This window comes from Lissotriton helveticus, chromosome 9 (genome assembly GCF_964261635.1).
Source record: "Lissotriton helveticus chromosome 9, aLisHel1.1, whole genome shotgun sequence".
Taxonomy (NCBI): Eukaryota; Metazoa; Chordata; class Amphibia; order Caudata; family Salamandridae; genus Lissotriton; species Lissotriton helveticus.
This window is the reverse complement of record NC_136070.1, coordinates 944932016-944948683: the sequence shown is the minus strand read 5'-3', so window position 1 is coordinate 944948683 and position 16668 is coordinate 944932016. Positions and strand designations below refer to the sequence as shown.

The following is a 16668-nucleotide window of genomic DNA, read 5'->3' as shown; positions in this document are numbered from 1 at the left end:
GAGGGGATTGATGATTTGGGAAATCCTCTGCGAAAGAATCCACCAGCTAAAACAAAGGGACTCCAATAACCCACTGATCATGTAAATGTGAGGGCCAATTATTTCTAGGTAAAGGATGGAAGTATATATTTCTTTAATGTTCTTTCTGTCTAGCGCATGCTTCCTCTAACTTGGCTCAAGTTAATCTTTGTTAACTCTAGTTAGACATCTTACCTACTCTGCTATATCCATTTGCAATACACAGTCACATATGACTTTTCTTTGCTAGTGCTCCGCAAGGGGTTCTACAAATTTCATACTACTGCCCTCTTTAGACTTCCACACAATCACTGTGGGGCGGGGGGGGGGCAGAGGTTTTCTTAATCCTGGTCTAGAGTCCTTTCATTCTCTGAAGTGTCTAGGTAAGGGGGAACATTTGATATGTTTTGGTTGACTAGAAATACTGACATTACCTTTAAAGTGGCTCTTGCTTGAAGGGGTGGGCGGGCTACTTAAAGTAGTTGCTTATAGTGAAAGGGTTATCTGGATTGACTATTGGTTACAGTGAGTTTGGAAAGGTAATGAAGAAGGGGTGGGCTGACATAAGCTTCCCATAACGCTTTTAGTAAGCATTTTCTTAGAACTTCATTAGTATTTATACTCTCCGCTTTAGCTCATTAGGTCTCGTGACCTATCAATGCGCATGCGCATTGAGAGAAGCGAGACTATAGGGCTTTAAACAAAGCTTACCTAACTGCGGCGATTTGGTGCTGTGCCCGTGGCTTTTAGGTCAATGCGCAAGCGCATTGACCTAAAATGCGCGTGCACAGCATCAAATCGCCAGCCATCTGTTCCCCAGCTTGGATCTCCTGGCTGCTCCTCCCCTAATTATCCGCACATCAAAGGCTGCTCCCGCCCCCTGCTTCACACTTCAAACGAATGCTACCGAGAGCATTTCCCGGCCGGCCGCTTTTAATTTCATTTCGCAAGCAGTTCCCCCTCCTCCCTCTCCTGACTTTCTCCTGCCTGCCACACCAATCCAAACTGAGGCGCTGCTGCTCCAGTCCCTGTATTACTCCCACTCATCTATGATTAGGAATAAAAGACTGTCGGTTAAAAACAGTTTCAAGATAAAAATGGTTTCCCATTACTTTTGCAGAATGTTCTGCATTTCCTTAACCGCCTCCAACTCTCCGACTTTCACATGCACTGCACATACCACTTTGCTGATACTGACCGAGACATGCGCTTTATAAGCAGGAAATAGAATTCTACAGGAAACAATACTACCGAAGACCATTCGAGGGTGTGAGCTCAATGCCACCGAAGAGTACTACAATTATTATACTTATAGTTCAGTCAACTACCCTTGATGCACGGACAACCTTTGAAGTAAGTGAAAAGCATGTACCCTCAACCCCTCACCCTCACTCACCCTCAACCCCTCACCCTCACTCACCCTCACTCACCCTCAACCCCTCACCCTCAACCCCTCACCCTCACTCACCCTCACTCACCCTCACCCTCACTCACCCTCAACCCCTCACCCTCACTCACCCTCAACCCCTCACCCTCACTCACCCTCACTCACCCTCACTCACCCTCACTCACCCTCACTCACCCTCACTCAACCTCACTCACCCTCACTCACCCTCACTCCCCTCACCCTCACTCACCCTCAACCCCTCACCCTCACTCACCCTCACCCTCACCTCACTCACCCTCAACCCCTTCACCCTCACTCACCCTCACTCACCCTCAACCCCTCACCCTCACTCACCCTCACTCACCCTCAACCCCTCACCCTCACTCACCCTCAACCCCTCACCCTCACTCAACCTCACCCTCACTCACCCTCACTCACCCTCACTCACCCTCACTCACCCTCACCCTCACTCACCCTCACCCTCACTCACCCTCACCCACCCTCACCCTCACCCACCCTCACCCTCACTCACCCTCACCCTCACTCACCCTCACCCTCACTCACCCTCACCCTCCCTCACCCTCACCCACCTTCACCCTCACCCACCTTCACCCTCACTCACCCTCAACCCCTCACCCTCCCTCACCCTCAACCCCTCACCCTCCCTCACCCTCCCTCACCCTCCCTCACCCTCCCTCACCCTCCCTCACTCACCCTCACTCACCCTCACTCACCCTCACTCACCCTCACTCACCCTCACTCACCCTCAACCCCTCACTCACCCTCACCCTCACCCTCACTCACCCTCACCCTCACCCTCACTCACCCTCACCCTCACCCTCACTCACCCTCACCCTCACCCTCACCCTCACTCACCCTCACCCCCTCACCCTCACTCACCCTCACACCCTCACTCACCCTCAACCCCTCGCCCTCACTCACCCTCAACCCCTCACCCTCACTCACCTTCAACCCCTCACCCTCAACCCCTCACTCACCCTCACTCACCCTCACCCTCAACCCCTCACTCACTCACCCTCACCCTCACCCTCACTCACCCTCCCTCACCCTCACCCACCTTCACCCTCACTCACCCTCAACCCCCTCACCCTCCCTCACCCTCAACCCTCCCTCACCCTCCCTCACCCTCCCTCACCCTCCCTCACCCTCACTCACCCTCACTCACCCTCACTCACCCTCAACCCCTCACCCTCACTCACCCTCACCCTCACCCTCACCCTCACCCTCACTCACCCTCACCCTCACCCCTCACTCACCCTCACCCTCACTCACCCTCACTCACCCTCACCCCCTCACCCTCACTCACCCTCACCCCCTCACCCTCACTCACCCTCAACCCCTCACCCTCACTCACCCTCAACCCCTCGCCTCACTCACCCTCAACCTCACTCACCTTCAACCCCTCACCCTCAACCCCTCACTCACCCTCACTCACCCTCACCCTCAACCCCTCACTCACTCACCCTCACCCTCACTCACCCTCACCCTCACTCACCCTCACCCTCAACCCCTCACCCTCACTCACCCTCACTCACACTCACCCTCAACCCCTTACCCTCACTCACCCTCACCCTCACTCACCCTCACCCTCACTCACCCTCACCCTCACTCACCCTCACCCTCACTCACCCTCACCCTCACTCACCCTCACCCTCACCCACACTCACCCTCACCCTCACCCACACTCACCCTCACTCACCCTCACCCTCACCCTCAACCCCTCACCCACCCTCAACCCCTCACCCTCACTCACCCTCAACCCCTCACCACCTCACTCTCACTCACCCTCACTCACCCTCAACCCCTCACCCTCACTCACCCTCACCCTCACCCTCACTCACCCTCAACCCCTCACCCTCACCCTCACTCACCCTCACCCTCACTCACCCTCAACCCCTCACCCTCACTCACCCTCACCCTCACTCACCCTCACCCACCCTCACCCTCACTCACCCTCAACCCCTCATCCTCACTCACCCTCAACCCCTCACCCTCACTCACCCTCACCCTCACTCACCCTCACCCTCACTCACCCTCACCCTCACTCACCCTCACCCTCACTCACCCTCACCCACCCTCACCCTCACTCACCCTCACCCTCACTCACCCTCAACCCCTCCCCCACCCTCAACCCCTCCCCCTCACCCTCACTCACCCTCACCCTCACCCACCCTCAACCCCTCAACCCCTCACCCTCAACCCCTCACCCTCACTCACCCTCAACCCCTCACCCTCACTCACCCTCACCCCTCACCCTCACTCACCCTCAACCCCTCACCCTCACTCACCCTCAACCCCTCACCCTCACTCACCCTCACCCTCACTCACCCTCACTCACCCTCAACCTCTCACCCTCACTCACCCTCACTCACCCTCACCCACACCCTCACTCACCCTCACCCTCACCCTCACCCTCACTCACCCTCACCCTCACCCTCACCCTCACCCTCACTCACCCTCACCCACCCTCACCCACCCTCACCCACCCTCACCCACCCTCACCCACCCTCACCCACCCTCACCCACCCTCACCCACCCTCACCCTCCCTCACCCTCCCTCACCCTCCCTCACCCACCCTCACCCACCCTCACCCACCCTCACTCACCCTCACTCACCCTCACTCACCCTCACTCACCCTCACTCACCCTCACTCACCCTCACTCACCCTCACTCACCCTCACTCACCCTCACCCCCTCACCCTCACTCACCCTCAACCCCTCACCCTCACTCACCCTCAACCCCTCACCCTCACTCACCCTCAACCCCTCACCCTCACTCACCCTCAACCCCTCACCCTCACTCACCCACACTCACCCTCACCCTCACCCTCACCCTCACCCTCACCCTCACCCTCACTCACCCTCACTCACCCTCACTCACCCTCACTCACCCCTCACTCACCCTCACTCACCCTCACTCACCCTCACTCACCCTCACTCACCCTCACTCACCCTCACCCCCTCACCCTCACCCTCACTCACCCTCAACCCCTCACCCTCACTCACCCTCACTCACCCTCACCCCCTCACCCTCACTCACCCTCACCCCCTCACCCTCACTCACCCTCACCCCCTCACCCTCACTCACCCTCAACCCCTCACCCTCACTCACCCTCACCCCCTCACCCTCACCCCCTCACCCTCACTCACCCTCACCCTCACTCACCCTCACCCCCTCACCCTCACTCACCCTCACCCTCAACCCCTCACCCACCCTCACCCTCACCCACACTCACCCTCACCCACCCTCACCCACCCTCACCCACCCTCACCCACCCTCACCCTCACCCCACCCCCTCACCACCTCACTCTCACTCACCCCTCACTCACCCTCAACCCCTCACCCTCACTCACCCTCACTCACCCTCACTCACCCTCACTCACCCTCAACCCCTCACCCTCACTCACCCTCACTCACCCTCACTCACCCTCAACCCCTCACCCTCACTCACCCTCACCCTCACTCACCCTCAACCCCTCACCCTCACCCTCACTCACCCTCACCCTCACTCACCCTCACCCTCACTCACCCTCAACCCCTCACCCTCACTCACCCTCACCCTCACTCACCCTCACTCACCCTCACCCTCACTCACCCTCACTCACCCTCACCCTCACTCACCCTCACTCACCCTCACTCACCCTCACCCTCACTCACCCTCACTCACCCTCACTCACCCTCACCCTCACTCACCCTCACTCACCCTCACTCACCCTCACTCACCCTCACTCACCCTCACCCTCACTCACCCTCACTCACCCTCAACCCCTCCCCCTCACCCTCACTCACCCTCACCCTCACTCACCCTCACTCACCCTCACCCTCACTCACCCTCACTCACCCTCACTCACCCTCACCCTCACTCACCCTCAACCCCTCCCCCTCACCCTCACTCACCCTCACCCTCACCCACCCTCAACCCCTCACCCTCAACCCCTCACCCTCAACCCCTCACCCTCAACCCCTCACCCTCAACCCCTCACCCTCAACCCCTCACCCTCAACCCCTCACCCTCAACCCCTCACCCTCAACCCCTCACCCTCAACCCCTCACCTTCACTCTCACTCACCCTCACCCTCACTCACCCTCACTCACCCTCACCCTCACTCACCCTCACCCTCACTCACCCTCACCCTCACTCACCCTCACCCTCACTCACCCTCACTCACCCTCACTCACCCTCACCCTCACTCACCCTCACCCTCACTCACCCTCACCCTCACTCACCCTCACCCTCACTCACCCTCACCCTCACTCACCCTCACTCACCCTCACTCACCCTCACTCCCCCTCACCCTCACTCCCCCTCACCCTCACTCACCCTCAACCCCTCCCCCTCACCCTCACTCACCCTCACCCACCCTCACCCACCCTCACCCACCCTCAACCCCTCACCCTCAACCCCTCACCCTCAACCCCTCACCCTCAACCCCTCACCCTCAACCCCTCACCCTCAACCCCTCACCCTCACCCTCACTCACCCTCACCCTCACTCACCCTCACCCTCACTCACCCTCACTCACCCTCACCCTCACTCACCCTCACTCACCCTCACTCACCCTCACCCTCACTCACCCTCACTCACCCTCACTCACCCTCACCCTCACTCACCCTCACTCACCCTCAACCCCTCACCCACCCTCACTCACCCTCACTCACACTCACCCTCAACCCCTTACCCTCACTCACCCTCACCCTCACTCACCCTCACTCACCCTCACCCTCACCCTCACCCTCACTCACCCTCACTCACCCTCACCCTCACTCACCCTCACCCTCACTCACCCTCACCCTCACTCACCCTCACCCTCACTCACCCTCACCCTCACTCACCCTCACCCTCACCCTCACCCTCCCTCACCCTCACTCACCCTCACCCTCACTCACCCTCACTCACCCTCACCCTCACTCACCCTCACTCACCCTCACTCACTCACCCTCACTCACCCTCACTCACCCTCACCATCACTCACCCTCACCCTCACTCACCCTCACTCACCCTCAACCCCTCACCCTCACTCACCCTCAACCCCTCACCCTCAACCCCTCACCCTCACCCTCACCCTCACCCACCCTCTCTCACCCTCACTCACCCTCACTCACCCTCACCCTCACTCACCCTCACTCACCCTCACTCACCCTCACCCTCACTCACCCTCACCCTCACTCACCCTCACTCACCCTCACTCACCCTCACTCACCCTCACTCACCCTCACTCACCCTCACTCACCCTCACTCACCCTCACTCACCCTCACTCACCCTCACTCACCCTCACCCTCACAACACATATTGTGTTACAATAGTTGTCACATTTGCGAAAGATAAAACTATTGGCATTGTAAATAACAAAGCTATTAATTTCGCTATTTTCAAAACAAGCACATACATAAAAAATGTGTCCTTTACAATACCAATAGCTCAAACTTTCCTAATGCGAGACCTATTGCATTGCTGTGCTTCTCTCCCCTGCTGCACTCTCCTGCTCTCTAGAGATGTGGCCTAACGACCAGAGCTGCCATCTGTCACGTAAATACAAAACATGTTGCATTCCAAATGCTATAGGTGTCACATTCGCGAAAGTTATAACTATTGGCATTGTAAATGACAAAGCCATCAATTTAGCAATTTTAAAAACCAACAAATAAATAAAATGTCATTTACAAGACCAATAACTCCAACTTTTCTAATGCGAGACCTATTGCATTTCCAATGCTTGTTTTGAAATGAGTCCATTCGTCTTTCTTCTTTTTCCTAGCCACTTGACACCCTCGTTTTGATTGAAATTTGTCAGGAAACAATAGATTTGTCTATCATTTATACAGTAATATTGCTTTGTGAAAAAGGGGTTTTCGCCTTTTGGGCTATTATTGGAGACCTCGATAGTCATTGCTTAGCTGATGAGATGTATTTTTTTAATAACCTTTTTTCTATACAAATCTGAAAATTGCGAATGCAGAGAATGGGCTATTGGAGATGCTCTTTTCCTACCGCACGCCTTGCTGGTTCAACTACTGTTACTCCATGGAGGTCCCTCTGAGGCTTTTGTTTACCAAGGAAGGCCATGAAGTCGAGGAGGCCATAGCTCAAACATGGACAGGTCAGACAAAGATGTAGGACAAAAGCATTTGGTGTTACTTTTTTTTGCGTGTATGTATGTGTGTGTATGTATATTATTTATATATATATAAAGCGACTCGTCTGGTTGGAATATATATATATATATATATATATATATATATATATATATATATATATATATATATACATATACATATACATGCTTCTGGGAGTGCAGCGTTTTCAATTGACAATTTGTTGAGGGTTGGTGGTCCTTACCCCCCACTCTGCACCAGCAGCAAGAGCTCGCCGCTGATAGACCACTTTGTATGAGCATATAGCAGGCCCATTTTTTTGCACACCAACTCTAAAAGCAAATATTTAGTGCACATTTTATCCTGGATGCATGCTCTGACAAACTTCTGCTAAGATGATTGAAGTGGCTGAGAAAATGGAGGCAAATCGATATTCATGAATGTGATGAATATCCTGTTATTGAAAAAGCGGTCTTACAGGTAGGTTACTTCCTTCCACTAGATCGTCTAAATTGAAATGTTGAAATATGCTAGTGGTTGATTTGTTGAAAGTAGTCTTTTTCTTGACTTCTAGAAATTGTTGATGGTAATTCCAAGATGACGCTTGGCATGATATGGACAATTATCCTTCGATTTGCTATTCAAGATATCTCTGTGGAAGGTAATGTACTATGCTTGCCCTATGCAACTGTTTTTGATCTTAAATTCTTGCTACTCTTGTTATTATGGACATATGAAATCTCTCTCCTTCTATAATAGATATATCCTCCTCACCTTTTACAATTTTATCAACTTAGTCTGTTTTTGTGGTACCCATTGCTCTAGACAGTTGTTTCAACTATTGCACCCATAAGGCTGCCATACTCTAGCCCCTTAATTCAGGCTTTTTCTGCTTAAACTAATGTAGTGAGTGATGTAAAGTTTCTGTCCCCAGAAGCCATTTACGGTTTCACTATCATGTGCCATTTGCAAGGAATGTTTTAAATGTACACCTTACTTGATATTTTCTTTTTTCTACTAACATCTACCCTGTGGACGGTATTTGATCATTTTAATGTATCGTAGTGTTAGTGAAAGTGATTTTGTGTACAGTGTGTTGCCTGGTATCTTCCTACGATTTATTTGCATGTCTTAGATTATTGTGGGTACTCCTTTGGAAATTATAGTAAAGTTGTATTATCCGAGCTTTAATAAAGCCCTCTTATCGATCCATAAGCCTCAGAGCAACTATTTTCTTCATCATTTGGGTTATAAATCCCAAGAGCTGAGACTGTGCAAGAATAATTTTCATCTGCTTGTTGCTAAAGCTTCTAAAACCATTAGTGTCGAATTGCCATTTAATTACATGTTGGTCCTGGTTTTTTGCCATAAACAATGTAGAACAAGCAAGTTTGGAGACTCAATGCTGTACCCCAAGAATATTTGGAAAATCTTGAATCTAACTTTGAGAGCTTTGTAATGTAAAATTTAAGCCGTTATTCAGCACATGCCCATTTTTAAAAAAAAAAAAAGAACCTGATGTACGGTCTGTTTTAAATCTGATTTCATAGCCACCAAAATGCCTACAAAGTTTGTATACCTAGAATTGCTGAATAACCATAGTGCAAGCCTGTAGCAGTATCAATGATCTCTTTTAATCAACCAAAGGCTGTCTTGGTTAGGGATGATCTCATGCCATATAAAGCTTGTGACTCTACAAATGACGTGTTAAAAGATTATTCAAGTAACATGTTATTGTTCAAAGTGTCAGAAGAAGAATATGGTATTCATTTCCATAAGATTTGTGCAGCCCTTTTTCAGAACGACTCCATAAGGATATCCATCATCGCCCAAACCAACCAACCACCCGCCCACCCACCCAGACACACACCCACACATGTGGTTAAAAAAGTGAATGGCCCTGTGGAGAACCTAAACTCGAATCACAGGTGCAGGCACGTTAAGTGTAAGATTCATCCTGTTTTTCATTGATGCTTATCAATATATACTGAGTTAATCTCTCAAATGTGTCAGATAAGTGTCAGTACTTGATATTTATATGTTAACAATCCATTTTTCTCTGCAGAAACCTCTGCTAAGGAAGGGTTACTCCTGTGGTGTCAGAGAAAGACCGCACCATATAAGAATGTCAATGTTCAGAACTTCCACATCAGGTAAAAGCTTAAATAGTGAATGATTACAGATAAGGGTAGCAGCACTATTGTCTAGCAGCCTAATGAAAACGACTTTTCCTTTTGGATCTAAGCAGCATGGATGTCTTAGATATAGTTAGTCATCACATGAGGCATTGAGCAGCTTAAGGTTTTTCTCCCTCTTTCTTCTGCGCGTATGCGAACGTAATGGTAACTTATTCTGATAGGGGAGCTGCAATGTACTAAATGTGCAGATTGCCTCACTCCTGGAGTTGGGCTTCATATCTCGGTAAATACTGTATTTTTTGTGTTGGGCAGAGGAGATTTAATTCTGGGTTATGGAGAGGGACATTCATTTCTTCTGTGCCTGATTTATTAATACTTTTTTTCTTCTGATCTAGCTGGAAAGATGGTTTGGCGTTTAATGCTCTTATCCACAGACATCGGCCAGAACTCATTGAATATGAGAAGCTGAGAAAGGTTAGTGTTAGTACTTGTTGGAAGAGGGCTACACGGTACACATATGTGTGTATATGTATGTATGTGTGTGTGTGTGTGTGTGTGTATATATATATATATATATATATATATATATATATATATATATATATATATATATATATATTCACATTGTATTGGTTGCTTGTCACCATACCCCTCAACCCTATTAAAAGTTCCACAGGCTGTGGTGGTGCACCCCAGTATTACCTTTGTCCATGTGCTTAATTCGCAGTATGTTGCACACAATCTGTTTGGCTGTGGAACAAACCTGCACAAGGTTCTTTTCTGGTGTTTCTCATCAGTAGCATTCAAATTGTTTGGGGGAAGGATGAATCTGAATGACATGGAGGTGGGGCTGGCATGAGTGTACAAGCTGGGGTGCAGGAAGGAAAAAGAGCACCCAGTTTGGTCATCCTCAACAATAGATCCGTGTCATGAGACCAGTTTGAGATTCTCATATGCGATCATTGGATATGTTTTAACTGATTTTAAGGAAGCAGATATTTTTTTGTAGTAAATTTTTTAGCACCAATAGAGAAGCACCTAATGTGATTATATCATAGCATTGGCCTTTAGATGTGGAGGGCTTATTACCATAATCACATTGATTTGTTGCTTTATAATTTTGCTTTTCTGCATACGACCTCTAAATATTCCATTAAATCTCTTTCCTTTGTGGTTTACATTTTATGTCACGGGATCCTCTCTAGGGTCAACTCTCTCTGCTTTTAGAAACCTCTTATTTAAGAGTCTTGCTATCCCACTAAATGGCCTGCAGACCCTTCTAGGGTAACTATATTAGTTAAAGCATTTGATGGACCCCCTACAGCCACTATCGCCAACTCAGATGGCCATCTTTATTCAAAATCCTCATCCCATGTGACAGAGGACAAATAGGTCATGCAAAAGTTACTGATTCAATAACAAATGTAGACTATTCTGCATAATCCTAGCATATTGGTCTCACTTGTTAAAGCAACCCAAGTGTGGCAGTACTTTACACCAATGTTGAAACTATTAATATGTTAACGTGTTTTGCTGGAAAAAAGCTTAACATCAGATTTTCTTATTGTGATTTCAGTTTCCTTTGACAAACTAGCACTTCTAAATAAGGCAAAATGGAGTAAGCAATTCATTGAAATCCGCGTTTATTAATCCTACTATAATGTTGGCACAATCATCGAACACAATAGTGTAAATAAATGTTCAAGAGTGCATGTAATGAAGGTTGGCAAATACAGGTCATCGGTTTACTATAATTTGATCTAGAAAGAGAAGCTTAAATCTTTTCAACATGTTTATATTTCCTGTAACCAAATGAAGTCGCACTCCAGAGTCGCAGTACTTAATAGGACTGTTTGAGGTGTCCTTTTGCAAGATTTAACCTTTGATCACTCTTGTGCTGAGTTTAGTAAAGGAGATTAACAAAGAGGGCTTTGCAACATTCAGCCTTGTTTGAAGTACTGCTTTCTCAGGAGAAGTGTAGCTTTTCATTAAAGATACAGTGGAATAGCCCTTGAAATGACGTTGATCAGTTAACCAAGAAAGTGGTCTTTCTTGGCAAGCCTATTCCTTGGTCATCTAAAGACCATTGTGTTGCCTCACACAAGTACAAATGAGTCCCTCGGATAATCCCTTATTTTATACCACAGTTTCCAACAGACTTGTTAAAATCTGGAAATTGTTTCCCATTTTCCAGCCTATCCTTCATGCTTCATTGGGTGCCAACAAAGTCAGTCTCAGTTGCCAGGTTCACTGTTCCCAATAGTGAGAAGCTGACTCCCCAAATTCTCCAGAGTAATGTGATTTTTATGGCCTACTGGAGAGATGTAGGGGCACAGCATGGGCTATTTCTCATGCCTTTAGCAAGGACTTTTCTCTGAGTTCTAGAAAACAATGGGTTTTTTTGTCTAGGATGTGCTAAGCATGCTATTTTCATGAAGCTTGGTCAAGCAAGAGTGGTTCTCCTTCCCAACATATTTTGATAGTGGTATCTGATTGTCTGTGAGCTGATCTGGGCTGGTTAGGAGCCATTTATCTTCATAGTGTTTCTAGGTCGCTTAGATGGAATCCTAGTTCCCCAGCATTTTAACAGATTTACATTCAACCCCCTGACATCACTGGTGAGGTAATAGTACTATAAGCACGCTCATGCTTTATAATCTGGAGATGGCCACGTGTGGTGGAACATAAGGGGGGCATGGCCAGCTACCCAAGAGGTTGGACGCATAGCTCTGAGGCTTCCGGGCTCCGTCATCTAATTGAATAACTATCTGGCAGTGACATTGGCCTCTGATTTCATCACACAAATGACCCTAAATGGTTGATAAACTTCTGCCTGCAAAAACTACTCTGCAGACGGCCTGGAGCTGCTGATTGGGCTGACCCCCACCGCATGGAGAAGAAAGTGGCCGGAAACGCGTGGTCCTTGGGCCCGTGGATGGCATAGGAGCCTGGGTACCGTGGGGGCACCCCAGTGCTGAGTTGCCCCGATTGGCTGGGGGTTGACCCTCCCAGAAGACGCTCGTGCTGCTTCCTACTGACTGGGCCGAACTCGGTGTGGACGGGCCTGCTAGCGCAGGCTGCGCCGGAGCCTCTGCGCCTAGGGTGATCGGCTATGTACTGTTGGCATACATGACGCCACAATAGAAAGTGAGCGGGGTGCATAACAAGGCCAGGAGAAACTGGCAATCTGTGCGGGGGACAGGGCTGGGCACACCGAGGCTGCAGTGTCATACAGCCCGGCAAATTATGGCAGCGCTCACTACCATGACATCCTTGGAATAAGCGGCAGTGCGGGCAGCCCGTGGGCCGCAGGGAGCCACTTTTACCATATTGGTGACACTGTCTTGGATGGCTGAAAGGGTGGATTGCGCTGCCTACCAATGTGCTGGGTTTCTCCTTCGCAAAGAAGCGCTCTGTAATATTACTCCAAAATATCCCAGCTCTAAGTAAATATAGCAGACTCCAGTGCACGTGGATGACCCGTTAGGAGTCCTCAAGGCCTACAAGGAGTGGCTGCGATATGACCATAAGCAGGCAGTGTCCAGGAGAACACTGCATAGTGGACAGCTTTGAGGGGACATGCTTTATCCTACTGGGGGAGCAGGCTTCCCTGATGTGTTGAGTTTGGCCCTCCAGTGGTCAGTGAAGGGTTGCAGTCGACACGGACACATTCCAGAAAAGATACTACAAGACTGGACATCACATATGTTGTCACGGGTGCCCAGGTAGTCCACAGTGCTCCCAAAGACCTAGTCTGCTGTATTATTTGCAGTACTGGGTTGGGGCTCTGTTTCCCAGCTGTGTGAAGCGCCCGCGGTGGGGTTATTTGGGCAGAGCACAGGGACACTTCAGACCTGAAAACACACTCTATATTACACCTGGAATGGAGCCCTAATTTATCTTCTCAACTAACTATTCCTCATTAGTCATCAACCTCAGGATAAAGTAATTTGTGCATGCATGGGCGCCCATAGCATCCGAAAGCCTGTGAGCCCCTGGGAAGAGCGAGAAACCTCCCACTGTGGGCAGACGGTGAGACCTTACTAGTCTATCCTCTGGTTGCTGAAACTGAGAACCAGCAACAAGAGCTATAGGATGCACCAGAATTAAACGTGATAAATCGGCTGCCCACACCTGCTCCAACCCCTCAAAGTGCTCCTTGGCCTAACACCCAAAGACTTAATACCTTCCTCTGTAGCTGCACCCCATGATGGATAAACCAGATGTTATTCACCAGGAAATACGTGACTCTTGTGTGGCCATCAAGCATTGCCTGGGGGTCATCACAACAGACATCAGCCTGCTCAAAGACGACCAATGCACGTTGGCAGACGGGTTCAAAACAAATGAGTTGAGAGACTCCACGCTGTACTCAAGCCAAAAAGAACACACTGCACACATTTCCCAGCTCTGTGGATGGGTAGATCAGCTCCAAGAATGTAGGGCTCAAAAGAACAATGTCCATGTATGCGTGTGTCTGTATAAGTGCGTGTGTTGTGTGTCTGTGTCTCTGTAGGTGTGTGTGTTTGAAAATGCGTGCAAGTGTGTCTGTGTAAACACATTGCTAGGCTGCACCAGTGCGTTTTAATCAATTCAGCTGCACAACGTCTTCGAGGCATGAACAAGGGCTTGTTTTTATGGTGATTATAGCAGACCAGATCAGTGAGCAAGTCCGGAAATTTCAAATGAGGCCACGTCTACTTGCAAAGTGAACAAGCATTTGCAATGCCTTAGGTCTCGCAGTTGTGAGAGTTTGAACTATTGGCATTGTAAATGGCAATGCCTTTTAATTACGTATTGGTTTTTAAAACATAAAGGAAAGGCATTGTCACTTACAATGCCAATAGCTTAAACTCTCGCAAATGGGAGACCTATTACAAATGCTTGTTGTATTTGCAATTTAACCCATAGCACAGCAAATCTGTCAAGAGGCCACAGAGTGCTGCGGGGCCGATCTGGCCGTAGCAGGCACCGGGCGTTTTCCCGGTGGACCTGAAGGGTGGGGGCCGGTTTTCACGCGGTGGGGGCTGGTTTTGTTACTGGGGGCTGGTTTTGCAGCTGTGTTGCAATATCGGCCCCCTGTCACAGAAGCAGCAGCAGTGATTCTCACTAACGCCTCCCCAACCTGGTCCAGCTGAATTGCCCAAGCTGGTTTGTGTTCCAGTCCAGCCCTGGAGTGGGGGATCCCTATCGACCGCACGATGCATTCCGTATCATTATATGTGGATAATATGAATCTCTATATAAGGGACATCCGTGGGGGTCTGGAAATAGTAGCCCAATTATCCACATTCTTGGGCTTTCTGGTCTTCAAATAAATGCAGATAAGTCTTGTGCTTTCTCCTTTGCTGCCACTCATATGGAATTTACACTTCGATTCAGGAACACACACCTACACATGTCTCCACATATATTTCGTTATCTAGGGGTTCAAATATATAGAGAGAGGCACATGACTTGTTGAAAGGTAACCTCATGCTCACGGTTATCACACTCAAATCCCAGGTGGGTTTTTGGGTCCAGCTGCCTCTGTCTGTAGCCAGCCTCTCCTGGCCCTGGCAAAAATGGTTGTTACAGCGTTTGCTGATCATAGTACCAGCATGTGTATTCCGGATGCTAAACACTCTATCGGTTGAGCTAATCTGGGGTGGTGGGCACCATTGGGTAAGTCTAGCTAAACTCCACTTGCCAACGGACAGAGGTGACATGGGGCCCCAGACTTTATTGTTTAGCCGAAAAACGACAGTGGTTATCCTATTCACTGGCCAGGCATAATCTGCTAGAAATAGGTTACACAACTTAGCCGGGGTCAGCTCCATAAATTGGTGTGTCTAGGAGCCGCATTACCCCAAACAAGCTAATTTTCATTGCGCATTGCCCTCGCCTATTGGAGGACTGCTATGAGATACGCTGCTCCCTGGTGCGTTGTGCGTTGAATATCCCATTATCTGGTTTCACCACATCTTCATGCACACTGAGGCTCAGCCGTTGTGAACAGAATGAAGTGATGACGATGAGTTAGCTGTTTGCAGACTTCACACTAATGTTGATCACACCAATTTTGGGCCCCGTCATGGGGTACCAGAAACACACTTTTTCACACATGCCATCATCCTCCCCTATGTTCGTCAGCACTGGGCCCCCGATAGGAGGGAATCCGCAACGCATGAGTTGCTGCAAGCGCTACATACCATGGGACATGGCAGACACCTAGTACGATGGCTCTATTGGAGACTCTGTCCCCACATCATAATACCTCCCACTTCCCTAAAACCTAAATGGGAAACTGACCTAACCCAGGAGATATCAGACAAAGAATAGACCTGTTTATTGGAATATCCCCGAAAAATCTCTTGCAACTTGAGATTTAAATATATTCAATTCTCCATTCAACATAGAATAGCTCTCACACCACATAGAACTAATAAAATGTTCTCCACGACTTCCTCAATGTGCCCTTGGTGTAGTGCTTTGGATGCCGACCTAATGCACATGCTATAGACCTGTCCCTCCCTATCCACCCACTGGGAGGGTATCTCTGCAGCTCTATCGGAATTGACTAGCCTGGATCACCGGAACGCACCAGAACACTGCCTTAGGGCTACATTCACAACCCAAAGGCTCCAAAGTGATAACACGCTTAGTGGACCTAGCCTTGCTTTTGGCAAAGAGACTGATAACGTGATATTGCAAGTGTGAGAAAGTGAGTTTCTGTTGCAGTACCCCCCCACTTTTTGCCTGAACCTGATGCACTTTTCCTTGGTGTGCCCTGGGTTCCTGCCAATCAGGTACCCAAGGCCTGTGTTCCTTCCCTAAAAACTGTACTAAAGCCTAAACCCAATTGGCATCTCTGGCCACATGTCAGCCCCTAGTAAATGGTACCCTAGGTACCTAGGGCATTGTGACCAGAGAAGACCCTTAAGGGCTGCAGCACTTATTGTGCCACCCTTAGGGGCCCTGTACCCTGACACACACACACTGCCTTTGCAGGCTGAGTGTCCTGGTGCA

The 16668-nt window shown here is 49.5% G+C and overlaps 1 protein-coding gene across 1 annotated transcript in view; it reads left to right on the top strand.

Moving 5' to 3' along the window:
* Positions 1 to 16668, top strand: part of LOC144782059 (alpha-actinin-4) — a 280125-nt gene that overhangs the window by 121236 nt on the left and 142221 nt on the right. Inside the window, exons 4-6 of the mRNA XM_078661201.1 lie at positions 8097 to 8183; positions 9588 to 9675; positions 10056 to 10134. Of these exons, the coding sequence (XP_078517327.1) occupies positions 8097 to 8183; positions 9588 to 9675; positions 10056 to 10134 (254 nt within the window). The remainder of the gene's footprint in view (positions 1 to 8096; positions 8184 to 9587; positions 9676 to 10055; positions 10135 to 16668) is intronic.